This window comes from Cenococcum geophilum (assembly GCF_001692895.1).
Source record: "Cenococcum geophilum 1.58 unplaced genomic scaffold K441scaffold_1, whole genome shotgun sequence".
NCBI lineage: Eukaryota > Fungi > Ascomycota > Dothideomycetes > Gloniales > Gloniaceae > Cenococcum > Cenococcum geophilum.
Window position 1 is genome coordinate 5,359,934 of NW_027137559.1, and position 27,080 is coordinate 5,387,013.

General features: G+C 50.2%; 8 protein-coding genes across 8 annotated transcripts; 3 read left to right on the plus strand and 5 right to left on the minus strand.

The window, feature by feature from the left end:
• Nucleotides 1–1,593: 1,593 nt before the first annotated feature.
• Nucleotides 1,594–2,300, minus strand: K441DRAFT_672599 (uncharacterized protein; the record flags this gene model as incomplete). The annotated part of the gene is made up of 2 exons (XM_067650571.1): nucleotides 1,594–1,822; nucleotides 1,879–2,300. The coding sequence occupies 2 exons, from the start codon at nucleotides 2,298–2,300 to the stop codon at nucleotides 1,594–1,596; spliced, it is 651 nt and encodes a 216-aa protein (XP_067510528.1).
• A 4,725-nt stretch (nucleotides 2,301–7,025) lies between these two features.
• On the plus strand, nucleotides 7,026–7,765 carry K441DRAFT_691911 (uncharacterized protein; the record flags this gene model as incomplete). The annotated part of the gene is made up of 2 exons (XM_067652520.1): nucleotides 7,026–7,447; nucleotides 7,507–7,765. The coding sequence occupies 2 exons, from the start codon at nucleotides 7,026–7,028 to the stop codon at nucleotides 7,763–7,765; spliced, it is 681 nt and encodes a 226-aa protein (XP_067510529.1).
• Nucleotides 7,766–8,559: 794 nt separating this feature from the next.
• K441DRAFT_9627 (uncharacterized protein) lies at nucleotides 8,560–9,709 on the plus strand (the record flags this gene model as incomplete). The annotated part of the gene is made up of 1 exon (XM_067654567.1): nucleotides 8,560–9,709. A coding segment is annotated over exon 1 (748 nt), but the record flags the coding sequence as incomplete, so codon positions are not given.
• A 531-nt stretch (nucleotides 9,710–10,240) lies between these two features.
• K441DRAFT_9641 (uncharacterized protein) lies at nucleotides 10,241–11,621 on the minus strand. Its single transcript, XM_067654568.1, has 3 exons — nucleotides 11,436–11,621; nucleotides 10,700–11,217; nucleotides 10,241–10,596 (listed from the first exon to the last, which is right to left on the minus strand). Exons 2-3 carry the CDS (start codon nucleotides 11,179–11,181, stop codon nucleotides 10,416–10,418), a joined length of 663 nt encoding a protein of 220 aa, XP_067510531.1. The 5' UTR covers nucleotides 11,182–11,217; nucleotides 11,436–11,621; the 3' UTR covers nucleotides 10,241–10,415.
• A 223-nt stretch (nucleotides 11,622–11,844) lies between these two features.
• Nucleotides 11,845–12,891, minus strand: K441DRAFT_683476 (uncharacterized protein; the record flags this gene model as incomplete). Its single annotated transcript, XM_067651694.1, has 2 exons — nucleotides 11,845–12,428; nucleotides 12,459–12,891. The coding sequence occupies 2 exons, from the start codon at nucleotides 12,889–12,891 to the stop codon at nucleotides 11,845–11,847; spliced, it is 1,017 nt and encodes a 338-aa protein (XP_067510532.1).
• Nucleotides 12,892–15,419: 2,528 nt separating this feature from the next.
• On the minus strand, nucleotides 15,420–16,532 carry K441DRAFT_451800 (uncharacterized protein; the record flags this gene model as incomplete). The annotated part of the gene is made up of 1 exon (XM_067641702.1): nucleotides 15,420–16,532. A coding segment is annotated over one exon (1,113 nt), but the record flags the coding sequence as incomplete, so codon positions are not given.
• Nucleotides 16,533–17,911: 1,379 nt separating this feature from the next.
• On the minus strand, nucleotides 17,912–23,866 carry K441DRAFT_625194 (uncharacterized protein). Its single transcript, XM_067646100.1, has 3 exons — nucleotides 23,715–23,866; nucleotides 22,711–23,665; nucleotides 17,912–22,655 (listed from the first exon to the last, which is right to left on the minus strand). Exons 1-3 carry the CDS (start codon nucleotides 23,789–23,791, stop codon nucleotides 18,120–18,122), a joined length of 5,568 nt encoding a protein of 1,855 aa, XP_067510534.1. The 5' UTR covers nucleotides 23,792–23,866; the 3' UTR covers nucleotides 17,912–18,119.
• A 565-nt stretch (nucleotides 23,867–24,431) lies between these two features.
• On the plus strand, nucleotides 24,432–26,824 carry K441DRAFT_533046 (anthranilate synthase component 2; the record flags this gene model as incomplete). Its single annotated transcript, XM_067642263.1, has 2 exons — nucleotides 24,432–24,751; nucleotides 24,808–26,824. The coding sequence occupies 2 exons, from the start codon at nucleotides 24,432–24,434 to the stop codon at nucleotides 26,822–26,824; spliced, it is 2,337 nt and encodes a 778-aa protein (XP_067510535.1).
• Between the last annotated feature and the right edge of the window lie 256 nt (nucleotides 26,825–27,080).

Below are 27,080 nucleotides of genomic sequence, written 5' to 3' on the forward strand. Positions count from 1 at the left end.
TTCGTCGAGGCTGCTGGTCAGAGCGACGGCGCCTGCGAAAGGAAAAGGGAAAAGGAATGAGGACTCAATAAATCTAGATTGGCTTTTACGGCCAGCTGGTACTTGAGAATGGCCCCAGGTTAGCTGCTGCTGCTGGTGATGCTGGCAGCGTGATGGCGATGGGGATTATCGTAATGGCGCACAGGAGGAAGCAGCCCTGCGCCTATCGTCGCTGTGCCAGCGCCATCTATTTACCTTCTTCAAGAAGCCTAGGGTTTCCGCAAGCAAGGAAGTTCATGAAGGTTTATGATTCAATGAACTGTCAGTTCAATGCATAGCGGGGCAAGGAATGGAACCCCCACAACAAAACCTCGAAAAGAAAATTCCGAGGATAGTTAGCCATCAGCTGCAGTCCCATTGCTGGCCGCACAATGTCCAGGCGTTCTCTAAACGAAAATATTTGTTGGCATGTACCGAGTCAACCTGCACTATTGGGCCCGCAGCTCAACGCTCTCCACCAATGCGCCGTTAAGATGATTAGGATAGTTCATGTTGAACGGTGCAGTCAAGAAGGAAAACTCTGTCAAATTAATGTAGGCTATTGAGCCTCAATATATACAGTCAAGTCAAATGGCCAAGACACCCCTGGTCTATACCCTCAAAGGAAACAGGACGACGATCGCAATTAGCGCGTCGTCCGACAGTTCATCCAGTGTACGCTTCAACGCCCCATGCAACAACACAGCAAGGTGAATGGCATATTTTGAACAGTAGAAAATCTTAAACCGCATGAGTCAAACGATGTAGAGTTTCATGTATTTAGAATGTTTCGTCGAGGCGCTCACAGCTTCTCATTCATAGATCCCCGGTCTTGGAGGAAGAAGTTCGAGGCACGCGCATCTGGCCTTTAGATATCCAGACCAAGAGTTTCCGAACATATGCAGGTGCCCGAGAGGGGAACCTAATCCGAGGACCAGTGAGGGACATAGATCAAGGCGGTTGGAGACAGAAAATAATGTAAAAAGATAACGAGATAGATGATGAGCTCATTCACCTGTGGGCTTAAGTTAGTCCAGGAGGTTGCAGACGATATATGCAGGCGTTGATTTCCAAGGCGTCCTTAAACGGTTATTCGAGACGAAAGCGAACACAGTGATAAAATGACGTCCAATCAAACTCTTCCATATCAATAATCATGTGGACAGCTGGTGAAAGGCACCTTTATTGTATCCCAAGTGCTAGGATCGTACAGGTGTATAAGTTAGAACACCCTAGGATATACGTAATGGCCAAGATTCTCTACCTTACATTCTGGGTCTCGGGCTTCGAGGTGAATGCATCCTCTTTCGAGCCGTCAGCATGCAGCCCGCGCCGTACAGTTAACCGCGTCGATTGGCCAAGCCAGTTAGTCTTGCTTAGCCACCCGAGTTGGATCATCGTAGGATACGGATTCTTCCAAGTACTACCGGCAATGGCTGGAGCGGGTCCGCCTTCCCGATAATTTCTGCCTGGCTTTCGACAAGGTCGGTGTGGTGTCAAGAGAATATGATGTGTGCAAATGAGCTCACCATAGCAGCATGTGATGCAATGATACATAGAGATGAAGCGTGTCTTTCACATAAAGTACGTAGATGTGAGAAATAAAAGTATTGCTGACACCATAATAGACAACAGCAATCCATGCACAACCCGGCCTTGTTGCGACCCTTGAGAAACCCGGTTATCGTGAATGGCCTGCCTCAGCTCTTCCAACTTGTTCTCGAGTTCTACAGGTATGGGGGCTACGTGTAGGGCAAATAGGAGCTGCTGCGATTGCTGCAGAGGTAGTGTTTCCATCCTGTCTCTGCGCTAGTCAGCAGGAAGCGACGACTGATCTTAAGGCAACGACTGAACACTTACAGAAGCTGTAATAGCAGCAGGAGTGTAAGGCTTTGCACTAGCTGGCCAACGGAGGCCTTGAGTTGCCGCACTTCTTTCGCTACAAGTGTCCAGAGCACGGCTCGGGGTGCTCTCGCGATGCTGGACCTAACTGAGTTGATCCCAAGTGAGTCTTCATAAGGCTTTAGAAAGTCTCTAAATTTCTTCCATGGTCGGTCGATTTGTTGGACGAGATCTTTAATGTCCTTAGAGTAAAGATGGTCTGGGTTCTCTATAGTGTATGTACGCAGGTGCTCGAGAACAATCTGAAGGCCGCAGAGGAAATCTATTGCTTCTTGAAAATCCGAATTAGAACACCCGGCATCTTGGAACGTGGTACACAATCTAATTGAAAATTGAACTGCATCTTTGATATCTCCAGCGGACCAACCGAATGGGACCATGGCGAGACTCCTCGGATGTGATTCGAAAAAGGATTTTTTTTGAAAGGAATTGAGAAGTTGCATGTAGATAAGACGCCATATAAAAGAAGAGAATGTCCTTTTAACCGACAGATGAATCCCCCATTCTTGGGCTTTCCCCCGATTTGCGTATAAACAATGTTGAAATGCATCGAAGTTTAAAGGATTGGCCGGATGTCGCGCAGTGTGCGGGTAAGAAGGGCGCTACTGTAGTATGTAAGTGGCGTCGCGGCCACGTAGAAACACACCGTTGAAGCAGCAAGGACCTGAAGTTTCGAAGCCGACATAAACTCTGATTCGCTGGCAGTTGGAAGAGAACGCCGTTTCATTGGTTTGCTTGTGACCTTAGTTATCAGCTAGAGAGGTGCTACGTTTGTGGCTGTATTGGCCCGTGCTTGTGCAAGGCATACACGACCTTCGTCTATTCGACCAACTATTTTTAACACAGCTAAACAGACCGCCCGGCCCTGCGGGGATCCATAAGAGAATCCTACGCTTCGTATAGCCTATTGTCACCGGCCTGTGCACTCAGATGCAACCTTACAGCCTCTCTAAAAGCCTGAAACATAGCAGGTGTCGCTAATCGTGATATGTCTACCTTACTACGTTGGCTTCGTATTAACCTCTCTCTTAATCCTCATAATCACTATGTTGGTTTATATAACATTTTCCTTATCGTTTACAGTTTCTCATACTTAAGGTACACTCTTAAATGGCTTTTGTTGCCATAAGAAATTCTATAAGTTCTTTATCCGTTCCTGGCTCTGTATTAGAAGGAAATGTCAATTGGCTAGGCGGTCCCTTCTTACCCCCGGCGGGACCTCCGCCGCTGCACACGTCGAGAGCAAGATATCCGGGCCCAATAAACATATTTAGGGCTCTCCAAAATTTGGGACTAAATAATATTCCCTTTATTCAGCCAACGACTCCTAGGAATGCTCAAGAAAAATTACTATCGGCAGCCGCCTCCTCAAGCTCATCAGAAACACCTACGATTCTACATGGCACACTGATTCGGTAACTCCCCTGCCATCATGGAGCGGTTTTAGAGATCTAGCATGGATGGCACTGGGCATCGGAGGCATCTACAGTACCTCGTCAAAGGGTGTCCGTGCCGAGGCCACACCAAAATGACACACCCTGCCAAAATACTATGCGAAAGTCACACAATTGATTCCAGAGCTTCAAAAAATACCTGAAGCTACTTACAGATACATAATCTAGTAATCGTGATACTTTTTTGGTGTTCAAAATCCGGTGTGCCACCCCTTGGCCTCTTACAGCGTCGCATCGCTCTTCTATACTATCAATTAAAGACTCAAAAAAGGCAGGAGCTATCTCGTTCCAGCAAATTACTAGGGCCTTAGATAGCTTCTTAATTGCCTCCTCTTTAGAGCCGCGCATATATGCGATCTCTGGAAATCGTTTGTGGAGCGTCTCTTTGAGTTATACTTAGATGTGCTCAATAGGATTTAAATCGGGCGGTGGTTGCAGGATCGATCGGTTGTCGCGGTTGGTATTGATAGCAAAAGCTTGAATGTTTCTAGACAAGCGCCTCGTGATATATGAAACTCAGAATAAGGCAACTGTCAGATGAGGCTGGGGTGGGAGCTGCTAGGGACTGACAGTTACTTCTAGGATCACTGCAGCACGTGAGATGGACTGCGTTGGCCATTTCAGTATGCCAACAGAGTCCCAATCCGCAGTAACCTTCATCTTAGCATCCAAGACACTCTCTAGCTCCATAGGCTCATACTCCATCACTCCTATCGTTCACAGCGTCTCTACATCATCTAAACGCACCGCGCCATCGTCCAACACCACTCCGAACACCTCGCAACCCCCCTCTCGCCCCATCACGACTAGTCATCACCCGTCTCCATCCCCTCCAGCATCTCCAAGTACTCCTCCTGATACTCCTCATACTCATCCGCAACGAGCGTCTCCCCTTTCGAAAGCGGCGAGCCACCTCCCTCCACACCATCATCCCACTCCGTAACCAGTCGCCCCTCATCCACAGCCCGCACGCCATCCACCAACCCATCCCAACTCTCCAAATCAACGCTCCAATGCGCGAGCCACTCCCTGTCAGCCAGCCACCCATTCCTTGCTAACTTAGGTTACAGGGTTGCAAGTCAATCAACGAAATTTCAATATTGAATTGAATCGATTGAATCTTGGCACTCAATTCAACCGATTAAGGGCTCACTGGCTTTTCAATTCAATCGATTTGGAAGTCCTAATTGAATTAAATCGGTTAACAAATATTGAATCTTTTAATATTATAGAAATATTAACAAGTTATAATGCTCTAAATATTACCTTTCCTGTCTCCCTTACTAAAAAAAGTTTACCCGAGTATACCTAATGTTTACACCGTTATATCGCCGCTAGTAGAAGAGCTTTGCTACCGGATTTGCCTATTAACAATATTAATTTTATTACTACTATGGCTTCTAACACGTTAGATGATGGCCAAATAAACACCTTAATCCTTTCTACAGCTTGTTCTGATCCTACTACACCTACCGACCTTTAGCGCGTCTTAGATTATAGCTTAGATGGTAATGCTAACGCGTCTACTACCAATTCCTAACAAGAAGAGTATAAAGGAATTAAGTGGAAGCGTCTTCTTGGCTACCGTATTCCTTATCTAACGGCGGGCAGACGTCGTGGGCCTATAGGCAGTTAAAGCGACCAGCGATAAAAGAGAAAGTATAATACAGCAGGAGAGTGTGTTAATACTATGCTAAGACTCGCGATAGGCCTATATTGAGAGCCGGGTGATAGGAAGGGCAGTTAGAACCGATTTTAGGCGTCACCAGGTAGGTCCTCCTGCATCAAATCTATACCAAGACTCGTGATAGTTGCTGACTACTCTAGTTGAATTTAGTTGCAACTAGATACCAAGACTTCAATATTGATTCAATTAATTTAATTAACTGGACTCTCTGCTTACAAAGCTTTCAATTCAACCGATTCAGGGCCTCAATCGAGTTGAGTTGATTGATTTGCAACCCTGTTAGGTTATTCCGGTAGATCGAAAAATTTAAGCATATGCTGAGCCAGCAATAACAAACATGGAGATCATTTAAAACAGCGGAAAAAAAGCGGAAATATAGATGGGGAGTGCCTCGAGGCCAAAAAGGATTCACCTTCCATTTGGCTACTCCGCGTTCCAACGAGGGACATGTGTTTATGCATTGAATATGGGGAAATGGTGTGAGTGACATTTCGGGATTTGGATGTTCAGATATTACATATTCTATCAAGAAAAGAGACTTTCAAAATACCAGCTTCTTTGTCAAATCGATCCTGCCCATCTACATTGAGGTTGCTCAGATCTGGCATCCAAGATGGAGTAGGCTGCACGAACGAGCGCGAGAGCAGTGTGATGCAAATGTTTCCGCCTTCAATACAACATGTTTATTCCACATGTAGGCTCTTCGCGCATCTCATGGTCAGTGTCACCTACCATGCGGCCAGGGCGGGGTACAGTGCGATTTTAGAGCTTCAGGTGGTCGAGGTGCAAAGTAGAAAAGTCATGGAAAGTATGTTTTCTTGAAAAGGCCCATGCAGAAGGAAACCGGTACGTTTGTATCCTTGACCAATAACATCTACAACCACCCCTGCTCTCCGATTCATTGTGGGGAATGGAACATTATCCCCAACATCACCTTGTCACAAACGCAGCACTAATATGCATAGTCACAGTTACACATTTCGGAGTCGCCTGCCTTTTCCATGCCACCAGTTCCGGAGGATAGAACGGCACAGAGGATGCTAAATGTATGAAGCAAAGGCATTAGGACACTCATGCATTGGATATCCCCGTATGCTCGACCACATCTCACCGCTCAATCACGCCCAGAAAAGCAGCCAGGGGAAGAAACGCGCGGTACAAATCCCAGGAACCTTGGCGATTATAGCCTTCGAATTTCGGGAGATTCTCACTTTCATCTCTCACGTCGGGATCCGATCTCGATAGATTCCTGTATGTGGCGGCTTTAGCTGTAGCCTATTAAATCTTTGTTCTACTTAGTTGCTGATAGAATTAGAATTAGCAAGGGTATGTTTGAAAAATCAAGAAAAACTGGCTGAGATTAGGAACAGCTTACTCGACGGTTAAATGCCGAAGTGAGGTTGATAGCAAGAACTGAGATGAAAAAAAGCCGAAAAAGCAAGTACGAATGAAGCAAAAGTCGCGCGGATGCTGAACTCCGGTGAGGCTGAGAATTTAGTGGCCTTTGCGAACCGTCTGCAACTAGTCAAATGTGAGAAGACCAAGGAGTTGTTCGGTTGCAACGTCATATTTAATATGGAGCCTTCATATTGAATATGAAGTTGCAACCGAACAGCTCCTAAACGGGAATTTCGTCGCACACAGCGATTGGTGCCCTCACTCCTCTCCGAAATCCTAGGGGTCACTCATATTCACAATGATTGGAGCTCAAACGCCACTGTCAAATACGAACACGCCTTGTGGTTCTGCCCCTCCAACTGGGGCCAGACGCGTGCGATGGACAGGCTGTGCCCAGAATGCGCCACCTGAATATCTAGACGGATAAGCAACATTTGGGCATAAATCTTTACTGATGCCTCGATGGCAGTAGATTCTTATATTCATTTATCTTTGCATTTTACATTACATCCTCTATATCTCTTTAGCCTATCGCTTTATCGTTTAAAATTACCGCAAAGTCCACTATGGTTCCTTTTGGTTGGTCCGCCGGAGACATAAAAGATGCTATTCAATTCTCCATCAGCCTATGCACAGCCTTCCAAGAAGCTAAACGTACTGATTCGGATTTTCAAGAGGCTGTAGATTTCCTTGATGGTGTTAAGATCGCCTTTGAGCACTTGCGAAAATACACCCTGGAGCATCCAGGCGACCTCTACTCAGAGGATATCAACGATCTTATTAGACGTATCGACCGGCCGTGGAAGAAATTCAGATGCTTCGTGAAGCCCTATGAAGATTCACTTGGGGTCAAATCTACTCGGTCTAGCATCTTCAGAGCGCCCCGAATTGTTCTTTGGACGCTTGTTGCAAAAGAAGTGCAGCAACTTAAAGCATCCATAGGGCAACCTCTGCAAAGCATTACATTCTTGTTGCTATTACAACTCCTGTGAGCTGTTCAATCTTTAGCCTAAAACCACTCGCCGCAAAGTGCTGACCCACGCAGAGACAGTATCGGAAAACTACCGCAGCAACAGTCCCAGCAGCTACTCTTTGCCATGACGTCGCACCCATATCCCTTGAACTCGAAAAGAAGCTGGATCAGTTGATGCAAGCTATTCAGGATAGCAGGAACGCTCAGGAGTTACACTTTCGATCTCTCGATGGTCAAATCCCACCGTTACATAACATGCCGGTCATGAATAGGCTGCTCTTACCTGTAGCAACGGCAATAGTTCTACTCATTATAATAAGTTACTTCTTCTGAAAGATACTGCGTGATTTCGATTTGGCCATATCTCTACATGGTGAGCTTATCAATAAGCATTGCGTTTCCTCTGCAGCTACGCTAACTTCATTAAAGGAGATAGTAGAGATTTGATCCGGCATTTTCTGTGGTTTTATCTTGCGAAAAGAAACTGTCGTGTTTTCCCGAACTGGCCAATAGAAAGCAAAAGTTGAACTTGCACGATGTCTTTGCTGAGGCAGCTGAAACCAACCTCGGAAGCGTTACTAGTTTTTGGAACGTATGACCATGGCCATCGTGAATGGCAAATTCAAGTCATACCGTTAGACTTAAAGCACGCAATTCTAGCCGACGCCAGGCCGTTGCAGTTTAGGAATTTCGTCAGATTTGATATCGGTTCTAGTTGCATTTGAGATCCATGACGGATACTTTTACGCCCTGTCTAACCAGACATGGTTCGACGTGGAAGAGGTTGATTGGGTGTCATTTCATGCTGAGATCGTCTCAATGCCGGGTTACCGTTTACGAACCTCCAGGTCTCAGAACGCCGCAACTGCCGAGGAGCTCAGCCCCCGCATATGCATAGCCCTATCACCAGCAGGGCAGAAAGCCTCAGCTTTTCTATATCTGAACTGGGCTAGGCTGCCTTTCAGAACGTGAACTGATGAGTTCTGATGGCAGCATCTAAGGTTGGTCGCACCGCTTTAACTTTTCCGCTCTGCTAGCTATCTCGAACCACTTCCACAGTTTTCCTTCACCGGTCCAACTTCGGAATACCCGGAACCCGTGTAGGAGCCGAAGCGTTTATGTCGTACTACTTTCGCTAAGAGATAGAGTCGTGTTGGAGAAATGGCGGATTTTGCTTAGAAAGTGAATCCAATAGTGTCATGCAATATCAAGAAGCAAAATAAGTAAGATAACCAATAGCAAGAATAACGACAGTGGCAGACAGGAGGCAAGGTCAAATGAAAGAGCTGTTCTCTCATTTTCCTTTCTCATAACAGAGTCCTAATCGACAAGATTCTTTCATCGTGCCGTCCGTCATTATCACCCTTCACAACACCTCTGCATTATCCAAACGCACCGTGCCACCGTCCAACACCCACTCCCAACACCTCGCAACTTCCCTCTCACCCCATCACGACTAGTCATCACCCGTCTCCATCCTCTCCAGCATCTCCAAGTACTTCTGATACTCCTCATACTCCTCATCCGCAATGAGCGTCTCCCCCTCCGTAACCAGTCGCCCCCCATCCATCGCCCGCACTCCATCCACTAACCCATCCCAGCTCTCCAAGTCAACGCTCCAATGCGCGAGCCACTCCCTATCAGCCACCCACCCGTTCCGCTCGCCCAGATGCGCATCCTCGATCTCATGTCCGCGAACGCCATCATCAATACACCAGAACTCGGGCTCCGCACCAGGCTCGCGGACGACGAAGCCGTGCGCCATGGGTTTCCAATACCGCAGCCAATGCTCGAACGCCGGGCTGAGGATGCGCTGGTCTTCGACGCTTTCCGCGAACCCTATCCCATCGAGCCCCATTCCCATCCCCATCCCATCCAACCTCAACCCCACCAGCTCCCCCCGAGCCCCAAGCAATTCCCCCGCCAAAACCCTCCCCCTGACCGCCCCATCCTCCCACCACTTCCCCACCCCCGCCATCCTCTCCCTCTCCCTCTGCCCCTCAAACCCCGGCAGAGCATCCACCCCCAACCACTCACAGACCCCCCGCATGACCGCCCGCCCGCCCTCCTCGGCATCCCCCTCGCGCGTCTGCGGCCCGAGCCCCCGCGCGCGGCGCGCAGCGGCCCAGGCCGGGTCGGCGACAAAGTCGTTGAGGGCGCGGCCGCTGGCGAAGGGGCAGGTGAGGAGGAGGGTGGCGCGCATGCGGGCTTTGCCGTCTTTTGGCGTCGTTCTCGCTGGGTTGGCGGGGGTGGACGAGGTGGAGGAGGGGGGAGGGCGGGGGAAGGGGGTGCGAGAGGGCGGGGGATGGTTGCGACATTAGGACGTTGGTGTTGGTGTTGGTGTTGGTGTCGGTGGTACTGGGGATGTTGAGGAGCGGGAAGGCGGGGGTGGTGAGCGTCAGGGGTGGGAATGGGGGCGACCAGGGCGGGTTTGGTGGGTCGGTGGGGGGAGAGGGGGGTGGTGGGCTGGCTTGCTCCTCGTCCTGGCTCTTGGCTGAGTTCGAGGGATTGCGCGGTGGCGTTTCCTCTAGCGATGGTAGAGCCGCTTTCTCCGGCTGGAGCAGTGGCGTCTTCGGCTACTGGAGCGGTGTCGTTTTCTCCGGTGGCTGCTTCGTCGGAGGTTTGAGAGCGTGAAGGAGAGCCAAAGTCGCTGCCGATGGCCGTGGCGGGCGAATCGAAGGGCGGTGGGCGCGTGCAGGGCCAATTGTTGGCTTCGGCATGGTGTTGTAGACGCGCGATGGTAAGGTTAGTAAGGGCACGGCGGGCTAGGGGCGTGTTGGAGAGATGGGTGGTGGGTTGGATGGAGATGTGGGCGAGGAAGCAACCCGGGAGGTGTTAGTAACCTGGCCTAATTGGAAAAGGAGTTGATGGTTATATAGACGTGACTGGGGTTATGGGTTGTGATGTGATTGGGAGAAGAGGGGGAGCTAGGGAGAATATCAGACATAGAGTGAGGAATACTAGGGATATAGAGTGAGGAATATTAGGGGTATAGGGTAAGGAATTTAGGAATGTAGAGCCAGGAATATTGGAGATTTAATGCGGGAGAGGAGAGATAGTAAAGAGAGAACTCACGGTTCGCATCAACCTCCATATAGACACCGACACAAGTAATGCACCCCTTGGTACCAATCGGTCTTGGGCCCTTAACCCATCTGCCGTCCCTGCAGTAGTCAGCTTATACACAACAGATGATCAACACTCCGGCCTAGCTACAAATAGTACAGCCAAAGTTAAGTTAGTGAGAGAGCGGGGTTCTAGACGTACTCATCCGGCCAGACAAATGTCCCTCCCAAACCCTCACCCACCAGCCGATACAATTTTGGCTCAGGCTCGACTGACTGCAGCTCGACTGACTCCATGATCATTTCCACATCGTTTGGTTCCATTCTCTCCTGCCAGGGCAATTCGTAGAGCGGTAGGAGCGACCGTAATAGTAGCACGTGCTGTAACGAACGTGGGTGCAGAAATGGAGAGGTGTGTTGTGTGCGAGAAGAAAGACATGGCGTCCTATCGCGTCTGTTTTTTTGGTTTGGGTGGGCGTCGAGTGAAACGGAGTGAATGAAATTTGCACATTTCGTGAACAGGTGGGGATGGCGGAGCTGAGTAAACGGGGTTTGGTGGACGCGGGACGTCTCTAGACGAACGCAAGCAGGATAAGGAAGAGGAACTGGAAGACTCCTTATAGAAGAGAAGTAGTCTGGATATACAAATCGACTTAGCATTAGTATAGGAGCTCGAAGGAGCATATAGGATGGAGTTGTCCAGGCTGTGGTGGCGAAATTCTGGAGCCAGTTAGAGATCTACAAGAAAGGCTCACTAAGAGAGCACATAAGGAAAGGCTATCGTGCTTCAGAAGCTTGAAACTACTCTCAGAGAAGTAGGAGAACATTTACTCAAGCTCCCATCCACGTGACACCAGCGAGGCTGGAAGTCAAACTAGAAATTCTGCAACACCAAGGATAGACCCAATCAACGCGGAATTAATGAAAGCCTGTCTTACAGTGACTTATATGTTCTATTTGTTGATCTGCCTAGCTAGCTAATAAGCTTGAACTTAGGCCATTCTCGCAATCTCGCATACTATTAGATGCTTTATGCACCTAGTTAGACACCATGACTGGGTATCGTGATAGCCGTTCAAATGCCGTCGCCAATTCGTCAAACGCCTAGAATCCTCCTTCCTGACGTTCTGAAGAGAACGATGCCAATGACTCGCCAAAGTTAATTAAGACTAAAACTCGCTAACTCCAAGTCGATGCCAATACAATTCCTTTACCATGCAAAGAAGGGGAATCATGATGATTAAAAGATTCGACTTTAGGAAAAAAAAGTTTTCGCCAACTGCACGAGTTGGAACCAAGTCAAATGATGACGCGTTGGTGAAACCATTGATGCTCTCACAATGTGTTTCATTTGTCCTCCCAAATCGTCTCCAGATCCAAGTCCCCGCGCCTTTCGGCACCGCACACGCTCCATCGCTTACGTGCGTCCCTCTTTCCAAAACCGAGCGTGCGACCAGTTGGAACGTCAAGACTGCTTCTCCTCAGTGGGTCACTGCCGCTTTTCTCTGCATCTGCTGCAGCCTTGAGTTTTGCAAGCTTGTCTGCCTCGAGGGCTGCTTCCTCTGCATCCGGAGTATCGGGTATCGTCTCAAGACTAGAAATACTGGGGCTGCGGGAACGGGTCGAGGTCGGCGTGGAAGGAACCGAAGATGATAAGAAGGACCCAGGGTATTGCAAATTCACCGGGAATGGCTCGTTGAATTTTGTTGCTGACAGAAGTGGCGAAGAATGTGTGGAATTGGGGGTGCTTGTCGAGCCAAACGGCACGGTTGACACTTGGTAGAGTGGAGATGCAGGGCGTCGTCTGCTGCGTGGGAGTGTGTTGCCGTGTGTAACCGAGAGTACAGGAGAGCTGTGTATAACGCGATCTTGCCCAGGCCTTGGTGTAAGCTCCAGTTCAGCGTCCTCCGAAATGTCGCATACGCTAGGCGCTCTCGAATGTAGATAGGTATCTTCCGAACCTCTTAGAGGACTGCGAGCGCGGATTGGCGAACGCAATGGACTGGAGGACCGACCAGCTGGCGACGGCGAGACATGTACGGAAGGGTTTATGACCGTTGGAAGCGAGTGTGCTCGTGTCATGAGAGGGGCACTCAGTGAGCTAGAGTTAGAATGCGAGCGAAGGTGGCTACGAGAGTATGGAGAGCGGTTTCGTGATCGCGGGTAGAGGGAAGTGTGAAAGACGTCAGGTGTCGGATCTGTCTGGCTCCTGGGCGTTGAAGGACGCGGCTGGTGAAGGTGAGGCAGCTCATCTGGCTCTTCTCTCAGCTCGCGAGTAATTCTGTCGTTCGTCTCGTCGGATGAATTGGAGGAGGTGGAGATTGAGACCATGTCGTGGAGCTGTTCAGGAAGATTGTCGATCTCAGAATGGGAGGTGGAGGTGGAGGAGTTCATTGCGAGTGTGGCACGGCAGTAAATAGCAATCTCAGCGGAGACATGTTACGGGCTCTGCCCTGAATCGTGAGTAGGTGGTCCAAGCGATGCGGGATTCTGAAAGTGCGATGCGGCCAGCTTGCAGGATGCAGATGGTTCCCTGCACGTTGCAGCTCTCCTGGAAAAGAGATGAGCTTGGAATAGCAGGAGGCGAAACACAAAAGCCCAGTTGGCTCAAAGCGATTCGGTGATGAGCGAAGCTGAACAAAAGCCGGTAGCCAGCGTGAAAGACGTACGAGGTCTCTGCACGAAGAGGATCGCCCTCCAAGCTATGGGTGCGATGTACCTCCTGCTCAACTGGCTCTCGGCGAGTCCGTTATGGGAAGTGGAATGAACAAAGATGGCAGCAAGGAAGCATATCGGAAGAATTTTAGAAGAATGCTGCGCGAGGGTGGTGCAGAAGGTGGTGCCGGGGGTGAAGGAAGGGTTTGATTTATCAGTCCCTTGGTCTTCTGGTCTCTCGTCCCCTTTTGTTACCGACGTTTGACGCCTTTCTCCAGCGTTATGTCGGGGTTGGTGGCACGGCAGGGCTAGACGCTAGCTCGCCGCGCGCAACCCGCCGCCCCAGACCATTCGAGCTATGGGACCCTGAATCAGCATCGAATCACGAGCCGGCCTGCTGCTAGCCGATCCATTCCCTTTCCCATTCTCCTGATCACGGTGACTCTTGCACGCGCCCCTTTCAGTCATATCCAATCATATATCCTCTAACTTGGCTGCCTCGAGGGCTGTGTTTTCAAACATGCCTTGAGTCGGTCCGAATATTCGGCCCTTCCCCCAGGCGCTTTGTCATTGGGAAAGCCGTCGGAAAGCTTAACGTCTTATCGTGAAGCCACCGGAGTCCTTATTTAGCACAAACGTATCGAAACATGCGTCGGGAAAATACAATAATATCCTTTCTGTTTCAACGCGCCAATCTCGCATTATCTTCCGCCGGGATCATGTCATCAACTATCCTTCTGGTAATAGAGTCGTCATCTGCCTCTTCTAGACTCCAGTTGAGTGTAATCAGCTTCCATGGCTCGTGCTCAACGTCCAATTTACAATAGGCTGAATGTGTACCGCTGTGGATGCGTGATATTGGGCCATTCTAAATCGGATTATATCCATACAACAATCGACTAGGTACTCTCTTCACATAACATGATCACTTCTTCGACCGTTCGAGAATTCTTGGCATACTATCTAGAGTGCTAGGCTGTTTACAAGGGCTCGAGAGACTTTTGACCGTCTTTCTAGATTAGCGCCGTCAAGTAGCGCGTTTCGGAAAAACCTACTTCGCCCCCAGAGAGTGTTTCAGCTGTCGTTGGAAGCAGGCTGTGCCGACCTCCGAGAGACTAGAACGAGCAAAGCCGGTTACAACCAACGTCTTGGCATTTTGATAAAACTTGCTTACTAAAATGTGAGAAATGATGCAGAACTTTAGATCTATGTAATTCTTCTAGACAGTATACACGAAAGCGCGTTGAGGGTATCTCTACAGATCCAGACCCAAGCCAGAAACATTAGCGCAAATAGGCAACCGCACTCAACGACGGGTATATAGCCGCAACACCATCATAAACCCGTCGTCAGAAACTCATCACAAAAGGGTATATCCACCACCGCCAGCTGTGCCAAAAGCATCTCCGTCCAACGCCTCCCCCAAGAAACCTGAACCACAGACCCCATGTCCACCCATCGGCCCCGACAAAGGCACGATGAGTTCCGCACGCTGAACACCGCACGGTGAGTCTCACACGAGCCCCGACTCCCCCCCTCCTCTAACCCAACACAACAACCTTCCTCTCCTTCTCCACCGCCTCCCACGCCGCAACATGAATCTGCCCAACCCCAAGCCTCTCCGCAACCCCACCCCTCCACTCCACCACCATCACGTTCAACAGCCCCCACTCCGTATCTGGAAACGCATCCGCCGCGAAATGGTACCCGAGGTCCATGTACCTTGCGACGCCCTCGACATGCGCGCGGCTCAGCAGCACCATCTCGCGCGTCCCGTCCGCGGGAGCGGAACCGGGCGCGGAAGCAGGAACAGGAACAGAAGCGAGAGCGGGGGTAGACGCAGACGCAGACGCAGACGCAGCCAGCTCCCCCCCGCTCCCCGCATCCGGCCACAGCTTCCCGCAGCAGCGCCCACCCGGCATCGCATACACAAGCATGCGTGCGGCGCCGGCAGCCCAGTCGTACGCGCGGAGGCTGAACTGCTCAAGCCGGGCCGTGCAGGCGGAGAAGTAGAGCGTAGCCGGCGAGCGACGTGCCAGCAGCGGCGGAGGAGGCGAGAGCGACGGCAGACAGGCGGCGGCGGCGCTGCTGCTGCTGCTATCGCGCGGCGGCTGGAGCAGCGCGCCGTAGCGGCGCTCGACGGGGCGGAAGCTGTGTGGCTTGTGTAGGTAGATCGGCCCGGTTTCGACTTGCAGGCCCGGGGAGCCGCGCTGCAGGGCGCTGGCGAGCGGGCCAGTGGCGTGGGCGATGGGGCCCGGTTGGTTGGCCCAAGACCAGCTGGGGAAGTGCGGGGAGCGAGGGGGTGAGGGGGTGGTGGGGCTGTCGTCGGTGGCGGAGGAGACCCAGAGGAGGGCGAGGTCGAAGAGGGATTCGGGGAGGCCGCTGAGGAAGGCGCTTCCGTAGCTTTCTTTCAGCACGGCGCCGATGCCGGCGAAGGCAGAGAGGCGCTCTGCCGGATGGGAGAGGGCGCGCTTGGTGAAGGCGTGGACGAGCTCGTCGTAGAGGAGGAAACCGCCTCTGCTGAAGATGTCTGGGGATGTTTTCGCCTTCAGAGTTCTTCGTAGCTGGATCCCTGCAAGAGGATTGGATGGCACGTCCAGCTCTGGGTGGCTCGCGTCGGGGTTGCAGCTAGTAGCGTCGGTGTGGACGGAGGAGAGGCAAAGGAAGTATGCCTGATGGGCCGTTAAGACCAAGCACCTTCTTGATAATAACCTTTCTTGGTATTTCCAGGCAAGGCTTCCATAGGAGCCTTGATCGAGAAGCGCTCGGAGGTTTGCAGGGCGTGATATAAAGTAAGTCCCTTGAATAGTCTCCGCGACGACATAGGGAAGTCTTGTGCCAGGTTCCACGCCATGTAGCCTTGTATTTGCGTCTGTAGCCGAAGCGGAGATAATGGTAAAGAAGGCGTTGCCGAAGATTTTATTCATGTTGTTTAATTGGACGTGTTTGCGCATGATATCATCCTGCACTATGCTCAGGCAATCCACCCAAAGATATCGTTCTCCAAGCATCGCGACTAGCCTCATGGCATCCGAAATGGCCTTGGGCAGCTTGGTTTTCTGCGGGTCCAATGCACCATCTTTCCTCAAGGCCTTGTAGTTGGATTTCGTGGTATGAAACATACGAATGTTGCTGCGGACGTAGCTTAGGGCCACGTATTGTTGACTGGTGGTGGCTTTGACTAGGCAGTTGTTTTGCACGTCGACCAGAAGGATGTCCAGGGGCTCGCGATTGACCAAAGAATCTTCCATGATACCACAGTTTACATGTTTGAGCTCACATTCCGAAATCCAGCTGCGGATACGCCCAATGTCAAGTAGAGATCCAGAAAGATTTGATGAGGTGGCAGGGGGTACTGGAGAAGCATCCTTGGTCGCGGGATGAATATAGCCCTGGATGCTGGAGCCGTCATATATCTCAAAGGCATCTCCAAACTTGCGTAATTCGTATTTTGTTTCTGTTCTTTTTGATGGTCCGTCATGATCTACGATACAGAGGTCCACGGCCTCTTCTTTCCGGCGCGCCAAATGAAGGACAAGCTGGCAGAACTGACATGATGTCCTTTGGAGCAAATCATCGTAAGTACCGAGTATAATATTCTTGTTATTCTTTGAAGGAGAAGACAGGGCTTCAGAGCGGAAGTCGAGAGTGCGACAGACATAGCAAAGGGGATTCTTGAGCTGGTAAATGGACTGGGACCTGCGAAAGAAACCCCTGCGTATGGGCTCAGGGCCTGAATTCCTGCTTTGAGATCTGTTCATATTCTTGTGGTGGCTTTGCGGCGAAGCAACCTTGGCTTGGCTAAAGATAAATGAGATGAATAATGAGATGAATGATGGGATGGATAATAGGATGGATAATGGGATGGATAATGAGATGGATAGTGAGGAAAGACTAGTGGAAAAAGACGATGAATATAAAGAAATGGCTACGCATTTTGCCATTGCTATGCACGGGGGCATTAATTGGTTCACCGCTGGTAGGCCAGACCCAGCAGGAAGTTTGGGGGTTCGCTTCAGCAAGGCACAATAGGCGAGCGATGCTTTGGGAGGCGTCGCGAGCTCGAAATGGCCCAGATCGCCGCAGCCAAACTTTTGATCCCCTCCCGCTACCGTTGCGAACAGGTGACATTCTTTATTAAACAAGGCAACTGCCCAGACACTCGGCGCGCACGCAAGACCAGGTACCAAGGCACCTCTGCCATCTTGGCACGGAGTTTTGCGGACAGGGGGTCTCTTTTCACTTGAACACCATCGGGACGGCTGGTGGAAGCAAAAGCCGCTGTCGTTCGCGATGAACACATGTTTGAGAGGCTGAACCGATGGGGAAACATGCCCAGTTGACATGCAGATGACAGGTGGGCCCTGACGGCTCCCCATATATGGGGACCCCGGGAAAAACATCCCCGTGACGCAACCCTAAACATTCGTTCTCCCGTGATCGACGGGAACTGTGACCTGGACCGCACATGCCACTCACGCTTCGGTCTCGATGTAGCGCCCCGTCAACATGGCTTGACAGCCATAGGCGCCTGCACGACGTCTCGCACAGCCCGACAGTCCATGAACTCTATCTGCCATCGAGATTGGGCGCCAGAGATGAGTCTAGGGCGGAGCCGGCGTTCGAGATGCTGGAGTTGTTCAGCTCAAGTGTCCTTTCCTTGGGCTCAGTCCATTGGAATCTCCTCCCATTTTTATTGGAGATCCTTTCAAATCCTGAATCCGCAATGCTCACACGTTGCGGACGTTCACTTGTAAGCAATGGCCTGACATTTTGCACTTGTGCTATCCCAAGGAAAACACAAGCAATTAAGCATGTATCTACTCCCAAATAACCAGCACGATACACTAAAATAAAAAGGAATGATATCACAAAGATAAAAATCAAACTGCCCTCATTGTCCAACGCCATCGATTTTTGCTATACAATGCCTTCTTCCCTTGCCCACGCTCCGCCAATACCCATCCCTACGCCACAGTGTTACCATTCAAACACTCCAACGCCGCAGCCAACTCCCCAACCACCCTCTCCTCGAGCCTATTCTCCGCCATCGACTGATCATCAGCCGGTTTCATCCTCGCCCACTCAGCCTCGCGCTCGTTGGTCGGCATAATGCGGTCGCGCAGCCCGCGCCGCGCTTGCATCCACCCCTCAATGTCCTCTTTGACGCTCGCCTTGTCCCAGCCGAGCGGCGGCAGCTCAGTCGCCACGATGCCCGCCGCCGCACCCGCAATGCGCAGCTGGTCTATGATGAAGGAGAGCAGGGCCAGCGAGTGCGTCTCCGACGCCATGCCGAGCGTGATATGGCCCGCGTTCGGGTTCGCGACGGACGGGGCGACGCGACTGTCGAGGCCTGCGGCAGCGCGCGCGAGTTGTGGTGCGAACTGGTTGAGGAACGTGGCGACTTCGGCGGCCAGAGGCGCCCCGACGGCGTAGAGAAGGTTGAGGCAGAGGGGGAGTAATCCGCGCGCCCAGATGGCGAAGAGACGTGGTGGCTCGTCGAAGGGACCCATGCCGTTCGGGCGCCGGTAGTAGTTCATGAGATTAGCGTTGTTGATCCGCGAGAGCACGCCCTCGACAGCAAGAGTTTCGGCCATGACGGGGATGCTGGAGAGCTCGAGCAGGAAGAGGATGCTCAACTCGCCGTAGATGGGATCTCGGTCTATGGCCAGCTGATCGGACCAGCAGAAGAGGCTTGTGGCATAGCGACTGATGCTGTTGTTTGAGAATTGGAGTGCCACTTGGGATCGCTGGTTACGCATGTCAGGGATGCGAAGAATCGTCTGTAGCAAGCCAGTGAGGAGCACAAAGTCTGAAGGCAGGCAACTCTTGGGATCTTCATGGATTTGGTTGGAGAGGGAGCGAAACCCCTTTGCCACCACTTCCGAGAGAATTTCCAGAAGTTCTGGAGCAACTGTCTTGGCCAAGCGATTGTCTGTAGTGACCGAAGCTCCGAACGGCTTCCTGTTACTATCCTCCAGAGTGGGTTCGCTGTCCGAAACGTGGAAACGAAGAGACAGAAATAATATCTTCAGTAATGCCCGATAGTAATCTGCCTGCTCACCAGTAAAGGCAACTTCGAAATCTTGCCCCGTGGCACGAACGGTCCTCCAGGCAACGCTGAACAATGATCGAGCCTCCAGGGTCTTTACTCTTGCATCCACTAGCTTTTGGGTCAGAGCAAACCCAAGATCTACCCGCAATAACATCAAACGACCAAACAGTGCTTGCGGCAAATTGGATTCGGCATTGGCGTTAAGGCAGTCGGCAGTGACTTTAGTGAGAGGCTCCTCGAGGCGACTATCTCGACTAACAAAATTGCTCAGTTCCGCAGCGAGTAATTTCCAGCTTCTCAAAAGGATTACTTGGGATTCTACGACACTTAGATTGAGATTGGCTCGAATAACCTCTTCGCAAAATCCCTGGTTCCGCTGGCCCTTCCATGACGAATCAAACCCGAGGATTTTTTGCGCAAAACCCAAGTCGTAAAAATAATCTCGACCAAATTCGGCCTGGGAAATCTGCGTGCGTTTGAAGCTTGTCAATGAACAGCCTTGATATTTTGCCTCAAAGTTTTTCTTAAGGTTTGCATGGAGAGAGGAGTTGTACGAAGGAACCGATACGCCATAATCCATTAAGTAGGTGAGATTCGGGACGATTTCTTTTGAGGCAGCATAGTCGCCCATCTGACGCGAGCTGTGGAGGTACATTGCGAGGATTTCGGAGATCAGTGCTGCCATCCTATTCTCGTTGCACTTTTCTATTGTTTCGGTTTCGGTTTTGGGGTCTGTCTTCTCCAAAGCTTTTAAAAACTTTGTCAGGCCGGAAATGAATTTCGGATGTTTGCGAAGATCATTCATTGCCCATGGCCAATGGTTTTGAGCTAGCGTAACAAATTGGAGCATCGCAATCGTCCGTCGGGGTTTCATGATGTCGATGTTTGAGAGTTCATCCAAGGCAAAAGTGAAGAGAGCTTTGCCTCGCGACTGGGATGAGCTATTCGCTCCTCTGCTCTTCAGCGATTCCCTTGGCGTGGTCCCCGTTAGAAGATAGATGGCCAACCACTGTTGCTTGCTGCTGACAACAGCTGACAGAAAGTTCCAGATGTCAATTTCAACGTCTTCGTTCTTCAAGGGTCGGTCCAGGGTAGAAAGAATATTTAGGAAACTCTTTGCGGTTTCCGAACCAAGGTGACCAAGAAGAGACGGCGGTTCGCCATCTGCTCTTGCGGCACTTTGTACCAGGCTCTCCAAAAGTAATGCCACTGGAGACTTGTATGATTCATCGATAGCGTACAGCCGAGCTAGTAGCGGTGTCGCTTTGAAGAGTTGTTGCTCCAAGTGTGAGCATGGTCGATCCAATAACATTCCAACTCGGATGAGAGTGTTTGAGAAAGAAAGGGCTGCCTGGGTTTGTTGAGACCACAGTTGTACAGTGATGGTTAGAATTGTTGAATCAGGTATGGTTGTTCCAGAGACAAAGGCATTAAGGATCGGATTGGTTGGTAAGTCGTTCGGTGAAGTCGAGAGAAAGAGATCCACTAGGTACTCTGCTATTGGAGCCAGAAGCCCAGTAAGTTTGAATGATAGCTTTGTTGTATCATCAAAACCATACGCATATTTTAGTATGCTGTTGAATATTCCAGATAGCCTTGTATGTATCTCCAGTTTCTCATTGATGCGTCCAAATCTCCAACTGAGTGAGCTCTCGAAAATCCCTGTCAGAGTTCTCCCGAATATGAGGAGAGTGTTGCTCATGTTCTTTTCCGATGAGCCACTACCCGCTGTTGGAGCCGAACCAAAACGGGTTATAGCTTTGCTGGTTCCTTTGCGGATGACAGAACGTGTGACGGCATCTTCCACAAGTGCCTCAAATATCCGTATGCATCCGATAAGGAATTCATATCGACCGACCACTATTTCAGTGCCAACGAGGATGGTCGCTAGACTGCCGCCGTTGCCATTAATCTCCAAAAGCCGGCTACGGGCCAGCCAAGGCCAGACTCTGCTAGGTAAAACGGTCACCAAAGCATATATGAAGCGGGTGCAGTTCACTAGCAGCTCCAATGGCCCCTCCGTACCAGGCTGTTCGCACTGTCGCTGCAATTCTTGCTCAAATATTGCAAAGACTATGGAAACAGTGTCATGATTCCGATTGGCTCCAATGTTGATCGCCTCAAGCAGCTCTGGAGAACACACCGCTTCATCACCGCTTGCCTTTGATGATCTGACAGAAGCAGTGAGGAGGTCTGCAAGAATTCCGATAATCTCAGTTGCATTGTCCAAACTGGTCGGTGCTTTGGTCGCGTACTCTACGCAATTACTCCCAACCATGAAAGTAGAGAGAAGGGTGACTAAGTATGTCAAGGCCGAATGGGGATAGTTCCAAGTAATGGTGTGAGGTTTCTTGCTGTCGTCGACGACAAATCCAACAGTTTCACTGGGAATGTACATTTCGTCTTCCGGATAAGCGAAAGCGCTGGCAGCAATCTCTTTCCGCAAGTGCGAGAATAATCTCTTCGTCCTTCCAACCGTAAAGAGGGCTAGATCTTCCCTCAGACGTATAAGATTGGCACCTTCTTCTTCATTCTCTAAGCCGTAAGCTTGGAAATGCGGTGGCAAGGTTTGTGTGAACCTGGAAATTCCGAGCAGAATATGTGCAGCCGACGGCATGCCTCCATGCACCGCTTTGGCCCCTAGAGTCAGGGCGCTGCAAAACTTTAGCAGAGGCGGTGTCTCATAGGGATAGCGGTATTGTGCTTCTTCTAATAGTATCGGAACTAGCACATCAGTGTCATTAGTGAAGGCATACACAACCGGATCATCCTCAGCCTGAGAAGAGGCGTCCACCCAATTCCAAAACTGGCGTCTTCCCATCAAGACTGCTATAGTGGCGATTATAACTTCGGGAGTGTACCGAACCAGCCCTGTCCCTAAACTCCCACGAATAAGTTGCAACAACAGCATCCTTTTTCGATTTGCAGTAACTTCATCAATACTAGTTCCAAAAGTCGATGAAACCATCTCAGCCATATTAGTGATGAGTTCAAACACTCCAGCTTTTGCGGACACCTCCGCCAAAACCTGTATCGGGTTTTCAGATAAACTCTTGTCCTCGAAAGCATTTACTGCTTCTTGCAATGGGCATGGCCTGGCTTGTGGATCCTGCGCTGAATATTCGTCTTGTCCAATCTGACGTTCCCCATCTCCTGCAATAGCATCAGTATAGCCCTTCAGAACGAAGGCTATAATGCTCCAGGAAAATATTGCAGGTGTTGCAGGGCTCGTGCCATAGCTTGCAGCTTCGAAGAGGATACCAGTTATTTCCCGAATGCAGGTTGTGTCCGAAATATAGATTGAGTCCATATTCTCTCTGCTTACTCTAGGGTTCAAGGCTTCTGTCTCCCAATACTCTAGGGCCAGTTCTAGTTTTAAAATTGCCAGTGACGTTGTCGATACGAGCAGCTGGACAAGCGATACCACGAACTCTTGACTTGCAAAGGGCTGTATTCAAAATTAGTGAAAGGTAGCCTCAAAGGAGTGTACGTTCACTACTTACAAACTGGATGGTTTTGAAGAAATCCCATTGGCCCATGAAACGGAACCACGCCAGAACAACGGATGTGGGTGGGAGTTTCTTGTAGAAAGAGTCGACATGCGTAAACATAAGGTGTAGAATGTGCACTATCTCTATACACTGACATAGACTCCACTTTTCCTCGACACTGCCCTGTATGCTTTCTGGAATAGCCCACCTACTGCCTTTTTCTATGCCCGCCAATCGTAACTGGAGAGCATCTATACATTGTATAAGAAAGTCATGTTCCTGGACAGGCTTCTGCCACTCTGACTGTTGTTTTGAAAAGATGGCCTCGCCGACTTCTTGGATCCACGTATCAGTTGTATTTGCCTTGCCTTTGCCAGAAGTGGTTTGTTGAGGGCCCGCCGTGGTCTTTCCGCGTACCAACACCTCGTGGATCCTGAGTATGTGTATTCTCTCAGAAAGGTAGATGTCAAGGAGTCTGAGCTGGCGCTGTGCGCGAGCATTGAATAGGGTCGAGAATTGTGCGGATGCTCCAACTGGTGCGCTGAGAATAGACGAATTAGCCCAGAATGTCGATGCGCCCAGGTTAAAAGCGCCAGCAGCGTCTTGAACGCTAAGAGCCTCCTCCTCCGTGAAGCCGCTCAGAAGCTGTAACGCTGGCCTTCTCTGCCATTCTAGAGTAACAATCCTCAAAGCCGAAACCTCATCAATCTTGGTCTCTTGAGAGAGCCAGATTGCATCCTCCTTGATCTCATTAATATCGTAGTGCCCATTTTGTGTAGGTGTGACATTGATAGCTGCGGTTATTGTCTCGAATTTAGACTTGGTGGTCTGGCTTGGGTTGCTAAACGGCTTCAAAGGATGACTGAGTATGTTGATGCTAGCATCGTCGAAGAGGAAGTGTCGAAGGATATGGCTTTTGAGGGCGGCATCTGAATCGCAAAGGGCAGAGAAAACAGTTCTCCAAGATCTACTATAGTTAACAGCTTTACCCAAGAACAAGGACTGTTTAAACATACAATAGCTGCTGCTCCCCGCTGAAACATTTGTCTAAGGATGGGAAGAAGGCCTCTTCCTTCTCCTTGATTGGAGCCATACCGCGCTTCAGTGCGCTGTGAGTATGGGTTCTCCAAGGTCCATGGAGTGGAAGGTCTGGGATAGAGGAATTCGAGTTGGATCTTAGGCTTGGCGCGTAGAGCAACACTTCACGAAAGAGTTCGCGTGTATTTCCTCCGCTCCGCTCTCCGACGAACGACACCAATTATCAATGCTTCGATATTCCCTGACCACGACGTGGCGGCCGGGCTTCAAAACGCATACAGGGATAATTCCAGAGAAGCCTCTGGATGAATAGTCCTAATATTCTCTAGTGATTAATGGAATTTGTTTGGCCCGAACCATGTCGTTTCCCATATTCCTAACATCATTTGCAACTAGCCATCTTTCTACTAGACCTTCTAAACACTTTTTGATGACGATTACCCTATAATTGGCTGGAAAAAGACAATTCCGCTCCGCCAAATTTAGTGCCAAGTCCTCCGCTCCCGATCTCGGGATGTCCCCGTCGCTCCGATCTGTCCGCATCTCTTCCGTGAGTGCTCGCACCGAAGAGTGAGTCACCCTCCACACAACGTTTCAGATATACAGAACTACGGGGGCCTTTTAAATACAGCTTTTGAAAACTCCTTCAATTGCGCCTCGTGAATATCCACCTGGCTTCAGGCTCTGTCCGTGCAATGCCTAGTCTCGATCTCATCGACCATTCGCCACATCACCCCTCACCTTCCCCCCCACTATCAACTGCATCGAACCTCGTCCTCATTGATAACTACGATTCATTTACGTGGAATGTATATCAATATTTAGTACTCGAGGGTGCTAGTGTCACGGTTTACCGCAATGATGAAATTACCCTCGAGGACCTAATTGCGAAAAATCCCACACAGCTTGTGGTCAGCCCTGGGCCGGGACACCCTGATACTGACGCGGGGATAAGTCAAGATGCCATCCGGCACTTCAGCGGAAAGATACCGGTGCTTGGTGTTTGCATGGGAGAGTGAGTCTTGGATACATACTCCGCGACTTCCAGAGTGGCTTGACTAACTTCTGAAGACAATGCATATTTTCTGTGTTTGGCGGACGCGTTGATGTTACCGGCGAAATTCTGCACGGGAAGACCTCCCCACTCCGACATGATTCAAAAGGCGTCTATGCAGACCTCCCTCAAGACCTCCCTGTGACAAGATACCACTCGCTAGCCGGCACTCATCCTACACTCCCGGATTGTCTCGAAGTAACTTCCTGGACTGCTTCAGGTCCGGATGGTGGCAAAGGTATTATTATGGGAGTCCGCCATAAGGAATATTTGGTGGAGGGTGTCCAGTTCCATCCCGAGAGCATATTAACCGCAGGGGGGAGGGTCATGCTAAGGAACTTTTTGCGGATGCAGGGAGGGACGTGGGCAGAAAATGAGAAGCTTTCTAAGCAGGCTCATGCTAAAGCGACAGGGGCGGTTGGAGATGTCTCTAACGGCTCATCGAACGCCACAAACGGGTTCACAACGAAGGACAAGAAAACGTCAATTTTGGAGAAGATCTACGACCATCGCAAAGCAGCAGTTGCGCAGCAAAAGCAGATCCCCTCTCAAAGGCCCAGCGATCTACAAGCATCGTATGACCTCAATCTTTCGCCCCCCCAGATCTCATTCCCAGAAAGATTGAAGCAGTCACCATACAGATTGTCCTTGATGGCCGAAATTAAGCGGGCATCTCCTTCAAAGGGAATTATCTCTCTGTCAACGTGTGCACCAGCTCAAGCTCGGACATATGCTCTTGCCGGTGCTAGCGTCATATCAGTGCTCACCGAACCAGAGTGGTTTAAAGGAAGCATTGATGATCTGAGAGCTGTTCGACAAAGCCTTGAAGGCATGCCCAACCGACCAGCAGTCCTTCGGAAGGAGTTCATCTTCGACGAATACCAAATCCTGGAAGCGAGAGTCGCAGGAGCAGATACAGTTCTGCTAATCGTCAAAATGCTCGATGAAGCGACCCTTAAAAGGCTGTACTCGTACTCTCAGTCTCTTGGAATGGAACCCTTAGTAGAAGTAAACAATGTGGACGAAATGCGCATTGCTGTAGAGCTAGGTTCAAAGGTGATTGGCGTCAACAACCGCAACCTTACCAGTTTCGAAGTGGATCTGGATACGACAAGCCGCTTGATGGACATGGTGCCAGCAGAAACAGTGGTATGCGCACTGAGCGGTATATCAGGACCGAAGGATGTTGAGCCGTATACAAAGAATGGGGTCGGTGCTGTTCTAGTAGGTGAGGCACTGATGCGAGCTTCAGATACTGCTCAGTTTATTTCAGAGCTCCTCGGAAGCGCGGAAAAAGACGTACAATCCAAAGATAAGAAGGAACTTCTTGTGAAGATCTGTGGCACTCGCAGCGCAGAAGCAGCGAAGGCTGCAGTCGAAGCTGGAGCGGACCTAGTTGGAATGATCCTTGTAGAAGGTCGGAAACGCACAGTCTCACAGGAGACTGCACTAGAGATCTCCCAAGTTGTGCACTCTACCCAGAAGCCGCGAAGAGGAATCGAAAAGCCATCAAACTCACCAAAAGTGGCCTCTGACTACTTCGATCATACCTCTACCTATCAGCTGTTACATCCAGAACGTGCTCTTCTTGTAGGCGTCTTTCAAAATCAGCCTCTTGATCATGTCCTGTCTCAGCAACGGCTTCTTAACCTTGATATTGTCCAATTCCACGGCTCAGAGCCAGTCGAGTGGGCTAAGCTGGTTCCAGTCCCAGTAATCAGAAGTTTCAAACCTAATGAGCCCGGCCTTGGGTTGAGGGGCTATCATGCGCTTCCATTGCTTGATTCAGGTGTTGGTGGCTCAGGCAAGAAGCTAGACCTTGCAGACGTGAAGAGAACTCTATCACAAGATCAGGGCCTTAAAGCTATCTTGGCCGGCGGGCTAGATCCTAGCAATGTCCATAGCATAATCGAAGATCTGGGCGATCTGAGAGAATGGGTGAAGGCTGTGGATGTCAGTAGTGGCGTTGAAGAGAACGGAGAGCAGAGCCTACTGAAGATTCAAGCTTTCATTACAGCAGCGAAGGCACTCTGATATTTTCCTTCTCGAGATGTAAGCACCTGAATTCAAATACTTGTTTACTCCAGATCTAAAAGCCGGTTCAAGGGCTTCAGGCAGATATCACTACGTAGACATGTTCGCAGATGGTTAGCAAACTGAATAAAAATGAGTTAATGACCACTAAAAGCTAGCATGTCAAGCAAAAGTGCCACTTAGGCATTAAATTGCCTCATGAATATCTACTACCCATCCTTCACAGCAGTCAGTCGGCTAATTCCACTCCGTCTCC